The sequence below is a fragment of the Onthophagus taurus genome, chromosome 11, assembly GCF_036711975.1.
Source record: "Onthophagus taurus isolate NC chromosome 11, IU_Otau_3.0, whole genome shotgun sequence".
Classification (NCBI taxonomy): Eukaryota; Metazoa; Arthropoda; class Insecta; order Coleoptera; family Scarabaeidae; genus Onthophagus; species Onthophagus taurus.
In genome coordinates, this window is record NC_091976.1 from 24899632 (window position 1) to 24920647 (window position 21016).

Sequence of the window (21016 nt, forward strand, 5' to 3'; positions counted from 1 at the left end):
AGATTCTCACACACTGTTTAGGCAGTATGAAGATACGATTATGTCTAGTAACATATTGGTTTGTCTTAACAAGTTGTTGAAAATAGTTCTTATGTTTGAAAACAAATATAGAGCATTCGAGGATGTAAATTGCCGGTAAAGTTAAGAGATTCTCTTCTCGGAATCGTTGTGTACACGATTCATTATATTTAAGATTACATAACACTCTTATCGCTTTTTGCTGAGGTTTAAAAACATTACCGAACTGTACAGATGCTCACCACGTAATTATTAAATATCTTAAATGTGATTCAATGTTACTAAAATAAAAAATCTTGGCAATCTTTTTGTTAGTTGTATTTTTAATCACTCTAAGACCAAATATAGATTTTGATAGCTTATAACAGAGTTGTTCCATGTGACACTTAAGCTTCATAGAATTATCAAGATGAACACCCAAAATCTTGATCTCTTGTTTATTAATCAATTTATTATCAAATACTATCACCCCACTTTTATCTTCATTCATTATTAGATTATTACTATCAAACCACTTTTTTAGAGCATTCAACGCATTACTAGCTTTGTCCATCATTTCGTTTAAAGTCGAACCGGTGACTGATACGGTAGTATCGTCTGCATAACTTGTTAAATTACAATTCATGTCGAGTAATAGCAAGTCATTTATAATAATGACGAAAAGTAGAGGACCCAGTATACTACCCTGTGGTACTCCATACCTTGTATACTTCGTTGTTGATATTACTGGAGTACCTTTATAGCTTATAACTTTCGTCGTATGTGACCTATTATTTAAATACGAAGTAATTATGTGTTTGGCCTCCAACAATCTAGTCTATCTATACAATCAAAAGCCTTAGACAAATCCAAGCTTATAACACAAACTTATTCATTTTTTTCGTAGGCATCTAGAATATTCGTAAAAACTTCAAATCAGTTCCATCACCAGTTACGAATCCAATCTGTCTTTCACTGAGTAAAGAATTTTCTTTTATATACCCCAAGAAGGATACGTAAATAACTTTCTCGATAATCTTGGATATACAAAAGAGGTGTTATAATTGAGTGTTTCAGTGAGTTTGGAAATATTCTATGTGCAAGGCAGTTGTTCATAATAGAGTATAACGGGGCTAAAATATATAAAATACTTCCTTTAATTATTTTTATTGGGATTTCATCATAACGGTAGATTCGTTTATCTTCAAAACTATGTACAATATTAAAAAGTTCATTTTCCGTTACAGGCGCCATAAAGATTGATTGACATTGCATAGGTATGTTACCCAGATCAGCTGGTGAGTTATTATTTATTTTGGACACAAGATTGCTTGGAATAGTGGCAAAGAAGTTGTTGAAAGATTCCGCTTTCAACAGATTTTGTTTGGGTGCTCAAACCGTAAAAGGTTTTTAGGTTTGTAGTTTATAGAGTTTTTAATTATATTCCAGAAATATTTTGATTTATTAGCTGCTCTTCCATGTGTTTGTTTTTAAGATGTATTAAAAGTTGGTGGTATTCTCTCTGTTTTCGTTGATAATCTAGTTTAAGTTTTTTGTCGATTTAAGCATGCATAAGGAGTCTCTACAAGCCTTCACTCTCTACAGAGTTTCGGATTGCTTTTGTAGGAAAATGCTGATTGAAATAATTCAGATAAATATTTGCAAAATGTTTATACTGATCATTAGCATCACTTGTTTCCAATACAGTCTGAAAGGTCTCAATAGCAGAACAAATCGTAGTCCTTGTTAAATCGCTTAAATGAACATAAAAGATCTTCAACCCTAATGAAGCAAACATCCTTATATATGGATAACTTCACCATTAAGCCTGTAAATGTGGAGAAATTTCCCTTTAATATACACGGAGATTCTGCGCGTATTCTATTCAACCATTATAAAGCGTGGCCCTTCCTCTTTACACTGAAGAGTGTAATTAGCAGGATCGAAATTTAGAACCTTTAGAACACGAACCATAAATTCGTTGGAATTAGAATACGAACAAGTCCCGGGGACTGCACGGTGTTGTCAGTCACTGAGTTCCATCTACCCTCTATTTCCTTTTATTTCCCCATCCAATTTCTATGTCTATTTCTACACATTTAACTAAAATTATATGGAAAAATTTTTAAAAAAATTGTATCGTTTTAGGTCTTTTGGGAAATACGTTTAATCCGGGTGTAAATAAAAGAATAGTAATTCGTAAAAACGCATACAATACGTCGAAAAAAACGTTAAAAATACGTACGCGGCGCCGTTCCGGAAATTGTCCCGGCTATAATAACTCTGTTTACGAACGGTCCAGCGGCGCCCGTGAAATATATTCCGAATGGGGCAATTGGAAACAGAGCCCTGGACTCGGAACGGGCGTAAACACAACCAACTAAATGATTATTATAAAAGCGGGGTAACGGTTTATCCCCCTGGTACACCGTACACGGCTACTCCACTGCAAATAACCGTGCACTAACAAATTCCATTTACGGGGCTCTTGTAAGGGAAGTCGTTATATACGCGGAGGGCTCTTGTACTCTTGTACCGAGCCCACTACCTAAATTGCGGCGCAATAACGGTCTTAAAAAAAATAAAAAAGAAGATTTCCCTAACATACGAGGATATTAAAGATAATTGTTTATTATACTCTTTACAAATTGTATTTTATTATTTATTACCACAAAATTATTACTATTCATAAATATAATAAAATTTATTGGGTAATTTAGTTTCGATTCACTCCATATTTTATGGGTAACTAAACGCAGGAAAGAACAAAAGGAAGTTTAGAGAGCAATCAGTTTAGCTCGGGCCATTAGCGACTGTATATCTTCAACTTTGCCAGGCCGATCAAACAAACGGTAATTTCGTTTACATTCCGACTCGACGATGCTTTATTTAACAGAGGCACGATAGAGTTGCCGTTATACGCTATGGTACTACTGTTTCGTGTCAATTATGAGCCGCGTAAATTAAGGGGTCGTTAAGGTATCGTTGAATCCGGACACTTTGAAACGTAAATCACCGCAAAGAAAAATCGTTCACTCTTTTTTTCAACAAGAACGGTTGTTTACACGTATAGTATCACCATGATCATAATATTTAATTACTTTTGTATAAAAAGAGGTCTCCTTTGAAGTTTTGTCTCTATTTTACATGTCGTTATAGCGGACCATTGCGAAAGGGGCCATGAGATTGCGTGATGCAAGCTATAACGTATTTATGCACGCATTCGTTTTCCTCTCTTTGAAGTTTCACCGTTGTCGAGTAAGCCGTTGATTGTCAAAATCGTTCCTTACATTGTCAAACTGTTTAGATTGCAAGCATGTGCAGCAGACACGAACCTAGAGATATCTGCGGTTTCCTGCAGATGGTAAGAAACTTCCTCTTGGGTAGGGAACATACCAGAGGAGTTAGATTCGCTTGGGAGTTACATCCGAGGACTTTGCCGGTTGCAAAACTGCCGTACGGACCCTCTCATAAACTGTCAAATAATTGTTATTGCTTGCGAGATGGTAGAAGGGAAGTTGTACCTCCTGAATTACTGCTGGATACGGAAATTTTAAAATTTACCCTACCCCCCGCATCGAAACCGGAAGAACAAAAAAAGAATCCTTCCTATGGTGTACCAGTGAAACCAGGAAAACCATATCAATGGGATTTTAGATTGGGTTGTAGATAAATTTATTGGTGCAATAAATCGATTTATTCAGGTGGGTAATTTCGTGTTCCTTTTACGTTAAAGTAGGTCAGTAATTAAACGCGACAAATAAACACCTCATCAGAGGAAAGGGGGCGGTTCCACGAGCAATTCGCACTCGGTGGTAGACGACATCTCCGCACAGATTTGTTGTGCTGGGTGGAACGGGGGGGAAACGGGATGCCACGTTTGGCTCCCCGATAACGAGTTCCACATCCGCGGCGACACGCGAGGGGGATTTCCATCTGCAAGCGCTTCCACCACGTCGCGATTAATTTAAATTTAATTTATCTCCTGGTTAGATCCCCTGCTATAAATATAATTGCTAGGGCTTACCTTAACGATCCCCTGATAAGTGTCAAGTGGCCTTTGAATAACTTACGAGCTCTGATGGGGCTGCTAGGGTTGCTCGGGAGGAGTATCTAACGACGGGGGCGAAACTCACCTAAAAAAGAAAGAACGGAACAATTGATAATTTAACGGATCAGAAATTATAGCAGTAGGGACATCTTAAAGGGGATGTATTCGCAAAAACGGGTCTCTTCGTTAAAAGGTCCGCGACAGTTTCAGTAAGCTTTCTCGACGTTGCTAATATTTCAGCGGAGCCCACCGCGCCCTTCGGTGCCGCTAATCCGCTTTACATTAATAACGGCAGTCGTTCAGCAGACGAAACGTGTCACGACCGCCAAGACGTGGTAGGCTGCGGACATTAACGGATTAATATCTGCTACTATCCTAATTGGCAAGACGGTTTCCCGATGTTGAACGTCGGATCTAACCGTCCATTTTAAACCTTGATCCTAATATTAACACAAACAATTTGACCCAATTCATATAACCTTTATGATGAGATTAAATACAATATATGAATAAAATTTTGCAAATTAGTTATATAAGTTACTCAGAGTATTGACTTTAACAATGGGAACTATTGATTGAGTCATCCAAGCTTGAGTAAACACCAAAAGCGTTTAGCTAAGACTAACCCCACTTTGTAAACGTGCATTGTTCATAGTCAAACATTCTACCCCTCGGTATTGTTCGCTTAATGACTCTTTTTGGTGATCTTCCTGTATTAGGGGGATGCTAAGGCAATATACCCTCAAAACTTATTTGCACCATGAGAAAAACACGATAGTTTCAACGATATTTCTAAAAATGGTCTAAATAGAAACTTATAAAAATTTAAATTACTGATTAAACTTCAAACTTTTGTATCTCAAGACTTAAAAAAGATTTCTAAGTGCGGTTAAGCACATTGCAATATATATATTTTAATTAATAATTCTCAATCATTGGATAGATTTTCAGAGATTTTTGAATCTAAGTATAGAAAAATGTAAGAATTTAAATTGCTAAAGATTTCTGTTAAGTTGAAACACTTTTATTAATAATTTTCAATAATTTGATGAAGACGTTTCAGGGAATTACATTTTGCACGAATGTTTGCATTTAAGCATGAAAAATTGGAAAAATTAAAGATTATTGAGATCAAACTTTTCTATCTCAAAGAATAAAAAAGGTTCCCAAAAACGGATGCTGCATTGTTGATGCATTGAAAAGAGTATACTTTAATTAATAATTCTCAACAATTTCTTTAAGATTGATCATTGGACAGATTTTGCAGAAATTTTTGAATTTAAGCAAAGAAAATTGTAAGAATTTGAATTGCTAAAGATTTCTGTCAAGTTCAAACATTTCTATCTCAAGAACTAAAAAAGATTTGCAAAAACGGTTTGGTGCATTGAAAAGTAGATACTTTAATCAATAATTTGATGAAGACTTCGCATATGTTATGAATTTTTGCATTTAAGCATGAAAAATTGGAAAAATTAAAGATTATTGAGATCAAGCTTTTCTATCTCAAACAGTAAAAAAGATTCCCAAAAACGGTTTGATGCATTGAAAACAGTATATTTTAATTAATAATTCCCAACAATTTCTTTAAGATTGATCATTGGATAGATTTTGCAGAGATTTTTGAATTTAAGCATAGAAAATTGTAAGAATATAAATTGATAAAGATTTCTGTCAAGTTGAAACATTTCTATCTCAAGAACTAAAAAAGATTTGCAAAAACGGTTTTGTGCATTGAAAAGTAGATATTTTAATCAATAGTTTTCAATAAGTTGATGAAGCCTTCTGATGGAATTACATTTATTATACATTTTTGCAATTAAGCATGAAAAATTGGAAAAATTAAAGATTATTGAGATCAAACTTTTCCATCTCAAACAGTAAAAAAGATTCCCAAAAACGGTTTGATGCATTGAAAACAGTATACTTTAATTAATAATTTTCAACCATTTCTTTAAGATTGATCATTGGATAGATTTTGCAGAGATTTTTGAATTTATGCAACGAAAATTGTAAGAATTTAAATTGCTAAAGATTTCTGTCAAGTTGAAACTTTTCTATCTCAAAAACTAAAAAAGATTTGCAAAATCGATTTGGTGCATTGATAAGTAGATACTTTAATCAATAATTTGATGAAGACTTCTCATGGAATTACATTTATTATACATTTTTGCAATTAAGCATGAAAAATTGGAAAAATTAAAGATTATTGAGATCAAACTTTTCCATCTCAAACAGTAAAAACGATTCACAAAAACCGTTTGATGCATTGAAAACAATATACTTTAATTAATAATTCCCAACAATTTCTTTAAGATTGATCATTGGATAGATTTTGCAGAGATTTTTGAATTTAAGCATAGAAAATTGTAAGAATATAAATTGCTAAAGATTTCTGAAAAGTTGAGACATTTCTATCTCAAGAACTAAAAAAGATTTGCAAAAACGGTTTTGTGCATTGAAAAGTAGATATTTTAATCAATAATTTTCAATAAGTTGATGAAGCCTTCTGATGGAATTACATTTATTATACATTTTTGCAATTAAGCATGAAAAATTGGAAAAATTAAAGATTATTGAGATCAAACTTTTCCATCTCAAACAGTAAAAAAGACCCAAAAACGGTTTGATGCATTGAAAACAGAATACTTTAATTAATAATTCTGAACAATTTCTTTAAGATTGATTATTGGATAGATTTTGCAGAGATTTTTGAATGTAAGCGACGAAAATTGTAAGAATTTAAATTGCTAAAGATTTCTGTCAAGTTCAAACATTTCTATCTCAAGAACTAAAAAAGATTTGCAAAAACGGTTTGGTGCATTGATAAGTAGATACTTTAATCAATAATTTGATGAAGACTTCTCATGGAATTGCATTTGTTATGAATTTTTGCATTTAAGTATGAAAAATTGGAAAAATTAAAGGTTATTGAGATCAAACTTTTCTATCTCAAACAGTAAAAAAGATTCCCAAAAACAGTTTGATGCATTGAAAACAGTATACTTTAATTAATAATTTTCAACCATTTCTTTAAGATTGATCATTGGATAGATTTTGCAGAGATTTTTGAATTTAAGCAACGAAAATTGTAAGAATTTAAATTGCTAAAGATTTCTGTCAAGTTCAAACATTTCTATCTCAAGAACTAAAAAAGATTTGCAAAAACGGTTTGGTGCACTAAAAAGTAGATACTTTAATTAATAATTTTCAATAATTTGATAAAGACTTCTCATGGATTTACATTTTATACAAATTTTTGCATTTAATTATGAAAAATTAGAAAAATTAAAGATGGTTAAGACCAAACTTTTCTATCTCAAACAGTAAAAAAGATTCCCAAAAACGGTTTGATGCATTGAAAACAGAATACTTTAATTAATAATTCTGAACAATTTCTTTAAGATTGATTATTGGATAGATTTTGCAGAGATTTTTGAATTTAAGCAACGAAAATTGTAAGAATTTAAATTGCTAAAGATTTCTGTCAAGTTCAAACATTTCTATCTCAAGAACTAAAAAAGATTTGCAAAAACGGTTTGGTGCATTGAAATGTAGATATTATTTCATCAATAATTTGATGAAGACTTCTCATGGAATTGCATTTATTATGAATTTTTGCATTTAAGCATGAAAAATTGGAATAATTAAAGATTATTGAGATCAAACTTTTCCATCTCCATGAATAAAACAGGTTCCCAAGAACGGTTTGATGCATTGAAAAGAGTATACTTTAATTAATAATTCTCGACAATTTCTTTAAGATTGATCATTGGATAGATTTTGCAGATTTTTGAATTTAAGCAACGAAAATTGTAAGAGTTTGAACTGCTAAAGATTTCTGTCAAGATCAAACTTTTCTATCTCAAGAACTAAAAAAGATTTGCAAAATCGGTTTGGTGCATTGAAAAGTAGATACTTTAATTAATAATTTTCAATAATTTGATGAACACTTCTCATGGAACTACATTTATTACGAATTTTTGTATTTAATCATTAAAAACTGGAAAAATAAAAAATTGTTAAGATCAAACTTTTCTATCTCAAACAGTAAAAAACATTATCAAAAACGGTTTGATGCATTGAAAAGAGTATACTTTAATTAATAATTCTCAACAATTCCTTTAAGATTGATCATTAGATAGGTTTTGCAGAGATTTTTGAATTTAAGCAAAGAAAATTGTAAGAATTTAAATTGCTAAAGATTTCTATCAAGTTCAAACATTCTTATCTCAAGAACTAAAAATGATTTGTAAAAACGGTTTGGTGCATTGAAAAGTAGATTTTTTAATTAATAATTTTTAAAAATTTGATGAAGACTTCTCATGGAATTACATTTTGTACGAATTTTTGCTTTTAAGCCTGAAAAATTGGAATATGAAAGATTGTTAAGATCAAACTTTTCTATCTCAAACAGTAAAAAAGATTCCCATAAACGGTTTTGGTACATTGAAAAGTGTATACTTTAATTAATTTTATGAAAATTATAATAATAGTGCTAAAGATTAAAAAAGAACAACTCTGCATTTTCATTATCTAGGATGTTACACTTCATTGTAAAATAAGTACCGTATAATATTCTTTATCATGTAAATTTTTTACATATACAAGCAAAAATATATTTAAAGTTCTCTCTAATTGGAGGCTACAACCGAGTGCGGACTAGCAACATTAACCCAGTTTGGATTCAATATTAAATTACGCGAGTTCTTTGCTGGGTTACGTGGAGTGTCTTTTACAAATCGTAGTTGCTCCGTACCGGAGATCTTAAAGAGTAGTATAACATCAAAAGGCAAACGCTACTCAAAAATGAAGAAAAAGAAATTCGAAAGGATTTGCGTATGGCGATATTTGCGCCTGAGTTGTCTCACTGCAGATCCATTATAGTAAACAGTAATTGCGTTAGCGCACGACGAGCAACGTCCCGGTTCCCGTGTTTGTACGCGCCGTAATTCGATTGCTCTCCCGCCTGATTAACAAGGAAGCGAACTAATGGCGTCAGACTGATCCTGCACAACTCCCACCGCCTCCGGATTCATCCCCGCCGCATCGAACTTCCTTTGCCTTCTGCGAAATATACACAGAGAGACGCTAAGAACGGGAAATCTGCACAGACTACAGAAGGATCAATGAGATCCCCATCACTGCGAGATTAGTATCATTAGAGTTCGATTGACAAATTTAGATCTAATGGAGCCTGGTCTTCGCCTAATGCATCTCGGCGAATCCCGGATTATCCCGGGGGTGTATAAAACTGTCGCAATTCTATCGTATTTATTTAGAACGAGTAATTGTCGAACTCTGAATGAAGAAAAACAGTGGTGTCCTCGGTCTCGATTCGAGTAAATAAATAAGAACGAGGCGCGCTGCTCGAAATACCTGTGTGTAAACAAGGGGCTGTGTACGGGAATTTTAAGTAAATAGAACCCGGAATCCGGCCCCTTTTTACGGTTCGATTTCAACCTGTATTATTTTGCGTGTTTATGTGAACGTACGTCAAAAGAATACTGAAAATAACCCAATTGAAAAATACACACATATCTAAAGACATAAAATTTAACGTTTTCTAAGAACAATAAAGTACTCTCGTAAAAGCGAAATTAACATGATTGCTAGAAATGGGAGTTCAGCTGTTGAGGAAGTGATTTGAAGACTTATTTGCTTCAATTTTATTTTGAAACCCATAATCGTATAATAACCAAAAACAATTTACATTGCAATATATTCGCTTAGTTAAAGACGTTTAATTCCCATATTTAAAGGACTTTCAGGAATCTAGAAACCTCTAGAATTATATATAAGCCTCTTTGAATCACCCGGCACGTTATGAAGCACTAAAGGAAATTATGCCGCGAAAAATAAGTTGCTCCTTTTTGAAGTAGCCAAGAAGTGCCTTTTCCTTTCTCCCCAACTTCTTTAAGCTCCCTTGGGAACTTATTAAAATTGCAAACAAATTGCTTTCTCCTTTCCGCTGTTCAAATAAATTCATTCCGTACAGTGCACGCGTCAAATAAACAACTACAAGTAGATTCAAATAATTGATATTAGCCGTTTATATTCGGACATCATTTTAAAGGGGTTTTTGTTGTTTATGATGGGGCAATATTAGTGCCTACGCAAACGATCTTATTATTCAAACGCCGGACTTTCAATATGAATATTTATTTAACGCGGTGTTTACCGTGAAAGTAGGACAATGTTATTTTAAATTATGCCGTGGGTGTTTATTCATAATTTTACTCTTACCGATTAACCGTGCCATTTTCCACGAATTGGGAAATTTAGAATGTGTTAATTTCATTGGAATTTTCATTTGTGTCAACACCTACAAAATTTTAAATTAAAAGGAATATCTTTTTAAGTAAATAAATTATTCATTTTTTTTTCCCTCTGCAAAACGTAATTTTGTTTTGCACATAATAGAAGACGATGTTTCTCGTAGCAGAATTTAATTGAAACGGTAAGAAGACGCCGAACGTACTGTAGCGATGCAAATTCTCTAGGATAATAGAGACAAGGGCGTTTTTGCATGTTCGCCTCGACGCCCGAGTAAACCGTAGGAAAAATCGACGACAAAGCTGAGAAACAAAGGACTTCCCGTAATGACAATCGCCTGGCGCGGCTGCTCTAAACAAAGTGGCTTTGTGCTCGTACAGCCGGCTTCGTTCCGCTAAGACGTCGCAAGAAATAAGGTCGTTATTCAAGTTTGCGGAAGCCGCGATTCGATCGATTGTTCGTCGTAATTTACTGCGTAGACAACGCACACGGTCAACTAAAACATCTTGAAGCTGGAGAATTCAAACCATTTTTTGTACAAAAAAGCGTCTTCCAGCTTGAAGCGTTTACAACGAAAAGCTTTCCATTAAAAGAATATTAATGGTAAGAGGCAATAATAGACAAGGAACAAGCGAAAACCATTCATATTTTACGTTGAAAAATGAACGGGTCTAAAGACTATTTAGGATTGATCTTTGTTCCGGAATTTCCCCCCTCTATATACATCGTAGAACGCTAAAATCTCCATTCGTGAAAAACCGCACAACACAGTAGAGAAAAAAAAGCGATTTTCATTAAATCCACGGCGGGACAATTTCGCGAACAAGCCATTTCCACTGGGCCCCTTTTTTCCTAACGGAGGGTCGCGAACGCTAAATGCCACCTATCGGTGGTCTGGGAACTAAAATGGGGGCGAAATAGGTGCGGGGGCGAAACCGTGTGGACCCGTTCTATATGGAAATGCTACCGTGACACGGTTCGTTAAAAACGTGAAATAGAGGCGGTGTTGGTGCAGCGGCGCCCCCCTGTAAAGGGGTGAGAGAGTATTAAAGCGACGCTTAAAAGAATAATGCGGCCGGCACGTTGGGGAAGATTAATTAACCTTTTTAACGGAGGCAAAATAGCGGCCACTTCGCCGCAAAGATCGGTGCCCGAACTATTTTAAATTCAGGGAACTTTTCCCCGCTTCCGGATAGATGCATCAACGTTCGAATTAGTTCCTAACGGATTTGTTACTCAGATTTATCGTGGCGCGCTCTCCCTTGTCGATGGGGACAAATCACTCGAAAAGGGCGGCTACCGTTCGATTTTCCTCGAGGTTTTTCTGAGGGTTACACGTGGGAACGTTTGTCTTTCATCCTTTCAGAACCGTATCATCCAATTTTATCTCGAATTTAAGTACCAATATTCTAAAATAATACCAAAATAACATTTCTTTTCAAACGAAAAAGTTACTGCAAATCTTCCGCTGACAGAAAAGATTGGTAGAAAGACATTCAGTTGAAGATGTTTGAATATTTATATCAAGTGAAAAATCCTCTCCAGCCCTAGTAAGGTCTCCAGGGAACCTGGTCAGACGAATGGATTCAAACTCACCTGGTTTAGGGGGTTATTTTTGTAAAACCGAGTTATTTTCATCGTTCTATTTTTATCTCCCTCTTCATAATAAAGTTGATGTAATGGTGTGAGTAATAAAAAATGTTATAACTTCAATATCTTTGTGTTGAGTGTTTTGAAATAAAAGCGAAATCAATATATATATTAAAAAAAGTAAAATCGATGAATTGAAATATTTACTACGTACAAGATAATTTGAAATTAATCATTTCATAAATTCCTTTGAAACTAAGCATACACTGTCGGATAATTCCTTGAAAGTCTATGTTGTGTTCAATAAGATGAATTTTACCAAATGAGACAACAAAACAGTTCCTTTGTTGCAGGTGCTGTTTCGAGATATATGAGAGAAAAAAAATTAAAAATACTTTTGAGATAATGGAATTACGAAACGTCTAATTGTAAGATTGCTGCTTGTATAGCTGCTTTTGGGTTGAGGGAAAGAACATACATTTTGCACAACTGATTTATCAATCAACTTATTACAATAGACTCAAACGATATGTATGAGCTAAAAGATCCAACAATTAATTAGCAACGAGAAAACTTGGACTGTTTACTTTGCTTTATTTTATGCTGTTAAGAATCATTCTTTCCATGCTCAATCATGTCACACGAACCACCAGGTGCCAGTTGTTGTATATTTGCAACAGCTGCCTTTATAAAAAACGATAGTCGCAAATTAGACATTGCAAGTCATACCAACAAACCATCTCTTCAGACTAAAGACTGTAAGTTTTATTTATGACTCTGCGGAATCCTAGTCCATAAGTCAACCTATTATAGTGGAAATTTTGAACAATGTCACTAGGTTGAATGAAGAAGGCTATATATGACTATAGATAACATATTGCGCACTGTAGTTACAGGCGAGTTCCAAACTACCTATATATTGACTCTGAAAAGTGCAAATTACAGCTATAAACTAAAGCTCCAGACTACTTATTGCATTCCCTTACAGAGTATAAACCGCAAATTATTAAGTAAAACTCATAACTCCAGGCTGTATACCCCAAACTATGTCTGCAGACTGCATACCATAATTGCAGACTAGTTATTGCACCCCATTGCTACAGACTAAGGATAAGAAACTTCCTCTTCTTCTCTTGATCTTTTTGCCTGATGGTGTCGGATAAATCTTTTTCCTATTCCTCCATCCAGCTCATCCAATCCCTCCGGTTCCAGGCTAATACCCTTTTATCTGCTAGAATCTTCTCTCTCTTCTTCCCAACCTCTTCTTACGTCTTCCCTTCTTTCTCTTATCTTTATTCTTTGCTTTAAATATCTTTTTTACTTTTGTGTTGTGCTCCATTCTAATTATGTGGATAGTTTAGTTTCTCTCTATTTTGGTGATTATCACCTTTTGATCCACTTCTAGTCTTCCCCACTATTTTCTGTAAAAACTTTAATACCATTGCTGTGATCTTTCCTTCTGGTTTATCTTGAAGTGTCCATGACTCACTGGCATATGTTAATATTGGGATTGCCACCGAGTCGTACACTTTCAATTTTATCTTATTATATTAGAGTATGATATACGTTGTTAGTTTTCTTAATTATTGCATTTATGTCTAAATCTATCCTTCCATCATAAGAAACTATACATCATAATAGCAGACTGCAAATGATAGGTGCAATGCAGAGGTACAATAGTGGTATGAGTTAGTGTTTTAATCATGGCCATAAATTGTAGGCTGTAGATTATAGTTACTTACAATATACATCAAACTGTAGATGCTGACTACAATTGATAGCTATAAATTACAGTCTATAAATTACAGATTGCATACTGAGCAAGCTGAGCACTATACCTGCATGCAAACTGCACACCACAGCTCCATACCAGGTTACAGACGGCAAGATGTGAAGTCCATACAGTAAACTTTAGCTGCATATTGCAAATGATCATTACATACCACAAACTTATCTGCTGATTAAAAATTGCATATGAAAGCTTCAGACAGCATACTGTAAAAGCAAAATAAAATTGATAGCTGCATATTATAGGTCTTCCCCTCTTTCTCTTACCTTTATTCTTTGCTTTAAATACCTTTTTTACTTTTGTACAGGTACAATAGTGGTATGAGTTAGTGTTTTAACCATGGCCATAAACTGAAAGCTGTAGATTATAGATACTGACAATATACATCAAACTGTAGCTGAATTACAGTCATAAGTCACAGCTGCAGATTGCATACTGAGCACTATATCTGCATGCAAATTGCACACCACAGCTCCATACCACGTATAGCATGTTATAGTTTCACTCTAACACCAGATTACAGACGGCAAGATGTGAAGTCCATACAGTAAACTGTAGCTGCAAATGATCATTACATACCCCAAATTTATCTGCAGAATAAAGATTAAATATGAAAGCTTTTTAGCAAATGATAGCAAATTATAGACTGTACGTCATAGCTGCAGAGTGTAGTTATTAGTTCTAAATGTTTCTATTTCTAGGTCTAGTATTAGTTCTAATACAGAATGCAACGGTGTGGATAGCTATCATCTGGATATCATAGCGGTTTGGCTATGACAGATATTTTCTTCCCCGTATTAATTCGTTGTATCGATATTTTACTGTATTTCTACTTTAAAATGGAGAATAAAACTGAATTGTTACAAATTACATTTATAACATAATTTTAACATAAAGCTCTCAATTGGGACGTTTATAAACTAACATAAATTGCTATACCTAGATAAACTTCTTTCTGATTTAAATCGACGGGAACGAAGCCAAAAACGGGAATCAAACGTCCATTATCCAAATCTCCTTCGCTTCGAGACGATCAGACAGGTGTTTCAGAAAAACCTTTGGAACCGATCCCACTCGATCTTTCGGAGCTATGACAATTAGGGACTAACGGGTCCGTACAGAGGTTTCCAATATCTCGTTAAAATATTCACGTTGGTGTCAGGAACAGGAGAAATGCCAACCACCCAGAGGTAATTTATATGATATACGCCAACGGGAGAATCGATAATTCAGGCATTCCGGCAACTGATTTATTCAACGCGTTCGCGTATCGCCCGACGCCGTTTTCGCGCGAGCTTTCCCGTTTTCCTGGCATAATTCATTTCCTCTTCCAACCGTGACCTCGTCATACAACAACCAAATCCGACCTGCCACACCAAACACGTTTAGTTTCTACAAAATACGTTAAAACAACATTTAAATTTCTTTATGTTTTATGCGTTATGCATCTTTCACGCTATTTTAACATAACGGTATTCTCGTATGATCTCCAAGTTTGTACTGAGAAGTTACCTATAATTCTGACTTTGGATATTACTAATTGACATCGTATACAGGACCTTACAAGGAAAAGCACTTCGTAGTTAGAATAGAGCCACTTCGAGCGCTAGTTAATTTGATAGAAATTATCGCAAGTGTAGAACGCGAGTCAATTTAAATCCTCAAAGCGAAACAAATTCGTTTAAATTCTAATTAACTTCCTAAAATAGCGTCGGGGTAACATTGTTTAATATAATTTTGTCTAACTTAACGAATACAAAATTGACTTTTGTTTCGTTCTCGTTATTTATAAACGTTTCTGTTGTATAATAGGGTATATTACAATTTAAATGTTTTATTATGTAAAAATTGCGAATAATAGTGCATGACTAATATATAAATTACAATTTCGTGTGTTTAACAATTCCCGTTCACTGGAAATAGATAAAATGGAAATGGCCTCACGCACACTTCATACTAAAAAACGCAAATCAAAAGCGATTAGAAAGTTTATATTCGTTTCTATATCGATTAAGATATCTACGTAATTTTAGAGCTCTTTCTAACAATTGGGAGTTGTATCTCGTTTTCCTTTCTGGTCGTATTCGAATATTTGTACTAGAATTTTCACTTCATGAAGTTAGCGACTCTATCAGAGTCCGGCGAAAGGATGTTCCCTAGCCAGTACGTTCCCATCTATGTGGGAAAATAATACGCTATTCCCACAGGTAGTGGTGGCGTCGCGACGCCTTCGTAATCTACATACGGCGTCCCCGTTTGGACGGCAGTAACAGGATGCGCCCTATTATCCTGTTCGCGTGTGGAAAACAGTAACGAGTTACCCGGCTGCTCGTTAACCAAGGCGTGAACGTTACTTTACCGGCGCAATCCGAATGAGGTCGGCCGTGTATAGGTTAATTATCAGCCTGTACGGACCCTTGAGCCCCACGGGGTGGACTTGCGACATTAACCTTTGTATTTACTGAGCTAATCTGCTTTGGCTCTAACCGTACTGTTACGGTAGAATGCGACGACTGTCGAATGGAATGTTCATACGGGCTAATAACACTCTATTTTTGATAAAGAAATTTCACGAAAACGTAGACACAAAAACATTTTACAACTCAACATTTTTAAAACTTACAAAATCGAATTCAATAGTGTTTCGGATCGAATATGGAGAGGATAACTGACGCAAAATGGCAGTAATGATGCGCCAAAAGTGTCAAACACATCATTCAATTAGCGGTTGGCGCGATGAGCGTGTTCAAAAGCAGTACTGGCGAAGTTCCGGTCGATATTTATAGCTGGCACGGAGGCCGCGATCGGCGAAAATTGCACAAATGTATCAAATCCTCGGAACTAACGCTGTAATTCGCAAAATTGCCGTGCAGCGACCGCAACCCTGCGTAATATTACGGTTTCTTGCGCGGTTGCGCAATCGGTGCCGCGGCCAATCAGCCAGAGAAAGCACCTGTTTACATAACGACGCGACAGGAGCAAAACAACCGGAATAAAAAGCCGCATTACCGAAGGGATTGCTCAAAATCGGATTGCTCAAAAATTGGACCGTATAAATACCTAGAACGGTAACGTTCACGATAACAGTATCACCATCGCGACCACAATGAGAACCTTACCTGTAGTTTGTCTCGGCCTCTTGGTTTTAGTTGCCGTTACCGTGGCGGTTCCTCATGGACATAGCTCCGGAGGAAGTTTTGGAGAAGAAGGCGGTCATGAAGAACATGGAAGCCATCATGAATCCCATGGTGGAAAGGGCGATAAAGGCGGAAAACATTATTCCCACTTCGACAAGGGAAATCACGGAAAATACGGTAAAGACCACGATGAAGATTATTACGGAGAAAAAGGAGGACACGAAAAGAAATCGCACGACGAAGGCGGCCATTACAGCGAACATCACGAATCTGGAAAGAGTCACAAAGGAGGCAAAGACTTTGAAAAGAAAGGACACAAAAAGGGACAAAAAACCGAAGGATTCCACCACAAATCTCATTTAGATGATTATCACAAGAACCACAAATTCTACGATGAAGACCACAACGATGGACATCACTCCAAGTACGGTAAACAACACGGACACCACGGAGAAGAAGAAGGAGGTTTCAAGAAGGGAGGAAGCCATCACAGTGGACACCACGAAGATCACTACGGTAAGAAAGGATTCAACGACAAAGGACACTTTGACGACGAACACAAAGGATGGAAGGGACACCATGGACAAGAAAGCCACCATGGTCACGAAGAAGATTATGGTAAACAAGGAGGAGATAAAGGAGGAAAAGAATGGGGATTCTCCAGCAGTAGTGGTGGAAAACACTAAACCCTTCTTAACAATATTTATTTTGTTAATTTTGGTACAGTCCAGTCATATTCGTGTAGCCAAACACACAAATTGTGTTCATTGTTGAATGTTGTTAATAAAGTAACAAAATAAATCTGGTTCGGTATCTTTGTTTAGAAAATAGTAAACCAGAAAATCGTTTTGCATTCCTAGTTTAATTCCTATCCAGGGCGACCGCCTCTCGAAAATCTAAGCGTATTCAAATAATAATCGGTATTGACACTAATTCCAAATGCTCGACTTTCCCAAGAACATGAATAATCATTCCCAACAATCACCGCCCGATTTTCGCAACCAGGTGTTTACTTCAAAACCGTTGATAATTAATAATTTAGGTTCCTTAACTTTAAGCATTCACTGAAAACGTTAAAGCTGAAATCGATAACATCTGTGCAAGGAATGCGATCGTGAGTCAACAAAAACAACTAAAAAGTTTTTATGCAATTTAATAAATTATTCAAATGGCAACGCTTGGTAGATTTTTCTTTGAACTACATTTATTCGATTAGTTACACAATCGCAAAGAAAATTAAAAGTAATCGTTTTTTCAAATTTCGTTTTTAACATTTCCTAGATTATCCTTTCACGATTTACTATAAAAATTCCAATCCTTTTGAAACAGGAAAAGAAAAAGTTGTACAAAATTTTTTTAATTATTCCTAACCATTTTAATCCATACACAAACCATTGAAAGTAAATAACAGCTAATGAATATCATTATGCAAACAACAAACAAGTTTTTCTTGTCATTTAGAAACCACAAAATAAAATTGTGATGTATAATTTACGCATAGCATGAAGAACGAAATCGAAACGAATAAGTGGCACAAAAGAGAAGAGAAGTTTGTCTAAACGCTAATAATTACAATCATAAATTAAATTACCGTGAAACTCGACGTGTATCCTTTTAATGGAACTATAAAATAATATTGCCTATAAAGCAAAATGAATTCAAATTAAAAGAGAAATGAGAAACTAAAACCAAATTGTTCGTACGATAGAATATTAAAGTGTCTATATCAAGTAAATCGATTTATTCAATATGAACATTAATTTATTTTTATAAAAAGTTTTTTAATTAAGAATTTAATAAAAACAAAGTAAAAGAAAACCTCCGAATTTATCTGATTTTCCCCAGAATAATTCTGGCAAAATAAATTAGCAAACTCCTCTAACATATATGAGAATATTCCAAAGAAATAAAAGTCTTCCAAAAGTAGCTTTGAATCCTGAGTAGCTAATAATAGTCTTATTTTAGACGTTATAGTAAGAAGTTGTGTAAAATATCTCAGAATTACATAAAGAATTCATCCAGAACTAATCAAAATTCTCCAAAGTCGAAAAAACCTTCCACAGCAAGTTGGACTCAAAAAGCTCTGATCCCATCGTGATGAGTCCATTAACGTGTTGAGTAAAATAAGTTATAAATTTGTTTTTCCGGAATCAGAATGTTTCAAGGACGCAAAATGTCTTCTAGAATAGCTCAGACTCATTTAAAGAACTGATTCTGAACCTATCAAAATAGCTCTGAGTTCATCGAAGTAGCTGTTAGAAAAAAATGCAAATAAATGATTCCAGAATTAACAGAATGACAAAAAGTTTTGTAAAAGTCAACCAAACAAACTTAACAAAATTTTCTTCAGAGTAGTTCTGAAGAAAATGCCTATAATTACTCTGTCAGAATTTCCTTTGTTTGTTTATGCTAACTAATCTACTATTTCATTTTTATTTGTGCTGATATGATTTTGGTTACAAACCATGTTCTATACTGACCACGGCCGAACCCATTAACCATAATACTTTGAACCGTAAGACCAAGTGACTGTTACTTCCGAAGATGATCAAAATCCTCGCTGTTGTAATGTGGATATGTAGCACATGCTGGAGAGGTCTTGGTGTTTTCGAAGGTTTCAAACAAGATTGCTCGACCTACACGCAATATGCTATGCATTAGGACTCGCAAAGAACTTACTGAGCCTCGGCCACAAGCGATCTCGGCTTAATTAGCCATAAGATAATAATTGATTAATTGTAATAATCATTACCTAATAACTTATTCCAAAATCGTTCAGAGAAGCAAAAAATCTTCCAAAGTAGCTCAGGATAGGGCAATGTAACTAAGACTCCATTCAAAAGTACGCAGAATTCTTACGGGTTGCAAGAATCTTTCAGAGTAACTCAAACTTAATCAGGATACCTGACTGGATAAATTATGAAAGAACTAATTATATATTATTATATAGTAGCTTAGAATCCTTGAGAACATGAAGAAGTCCTCCAGGGTATTTCTAAACACATTGAAATATCTCTGAGTTCAACATAGTGGCTACTTGAAGAAGTTGTAAATGAAGAAGTTATTGCAGAATCGTTCAGAAATCTTTTAAGGTAGCTGAGGATTGCCCAAAGTACCAGAGTAATTCAGGCTCCATCAACGTATCTGGTAGGATAAATTATGACTGAATTGATTATTACAGAGTAATAGAGAATCTTTGTGTTGTTCTTGATTGTTTCTGATAAGATCTTCCTCTAAAGATTTATCTCTTTGATAGTTTGGTTTTGAGCTGATTACTTGTAAGCATAATTTTTGATATTCTGTTATTTGGCATTCTATGGGCTAAAATGTCCTTCGATGTCTTCCCCATCTTACAATAGCCTGAACTCTTTGATCTGGTCTTTCCTCATTATGTTAAGGATCTTCATTTCTGATACTCTTAAAATTCTTTTTATTGCCACTGAATGAATTTTCTCCACCAATCAGTATTATGTTGGTAGCCAAAAAATGAGGACGCTTTGTTGATCTGACATCTCAGAATCGTGAGTACTTGAGATATGCACACCATCTAAAACATTTTTATTACAATTTTTGAAGCGAAATCATATTTTTTATTTGAATCTTTTTTATGCAACTGCAAAATTTATTAATATTATATTAAACGTGTAAGTAACATATAAATGAAAGGAGGGATACCTTTTACACGTTAAAGATTGGAATAATAGAAAGGAAAAATTACTTTACTCCCGGCGCTGCTTATTTTTCCTTTCTATTATTCCTGTCATTAACGTGTAAAAGGTATCCCCCCTTTCATTTACATTTATGAAATGCTTGATTTCTGAATGGCATGTTAAATAAAATCCTTTATTATTATAATTATTATTATATAAAGTTATTATCAGATGGAAAATATAAAGAAATTAAAGTTACTAATGTTTTAGTGCATAATAATGAAGAACAAAACGAAAAAATGTACGCTGGAGTTGATAACACGCGCTTACTAGCCGCAGTATAATCTGAATACGTGCGCTAAATAACGTATGCTGAAACATTTATGAACGCGACAGTTTCGTTGTATTATATTTACCGTAATAAATGATTTAATGGCACGAAACGGGCCATCGTTTCCCCTCTAATTTGAATGAATAAAACCTGGTATTTTAAAATTTTACGGTACAGTAATTGATTTTTAATCAAACG

The 21016-nt window shown here is 34.7% G+C and overlaps 2 protein-coding genes across 4 annotated transcripts in view; one reads left to right on the forward strand and one right to left on the reverse strand.

Annotated features, from left to right (window-relative positions):
- LOC111429033 (cell adhesion molecule 3-like) overlaps positions 1–21016 on the reverse strand; it is a 159669-nt gene that overhangs the window by 82842 nt on the left and 55811 nt on the right. The gene's annotated exons all lie outside the window — the stretch shown is intronic.
- On the forward strand, positions 16786–17643 carry LOC139431985 (probable zinc transporter protein DDB_G0282067). Its single transcript, XM_071200314.1, has one exon. The coding sequence runs from the start codon at positions 16807–16809 to the stop codon at positions 17521–17523; it is 717 nt and encodes a 238-aa protein (XP_071056415.1). The 5' UTR covers positions 16786–16806; the 3' UTR covers positions 17524–17643.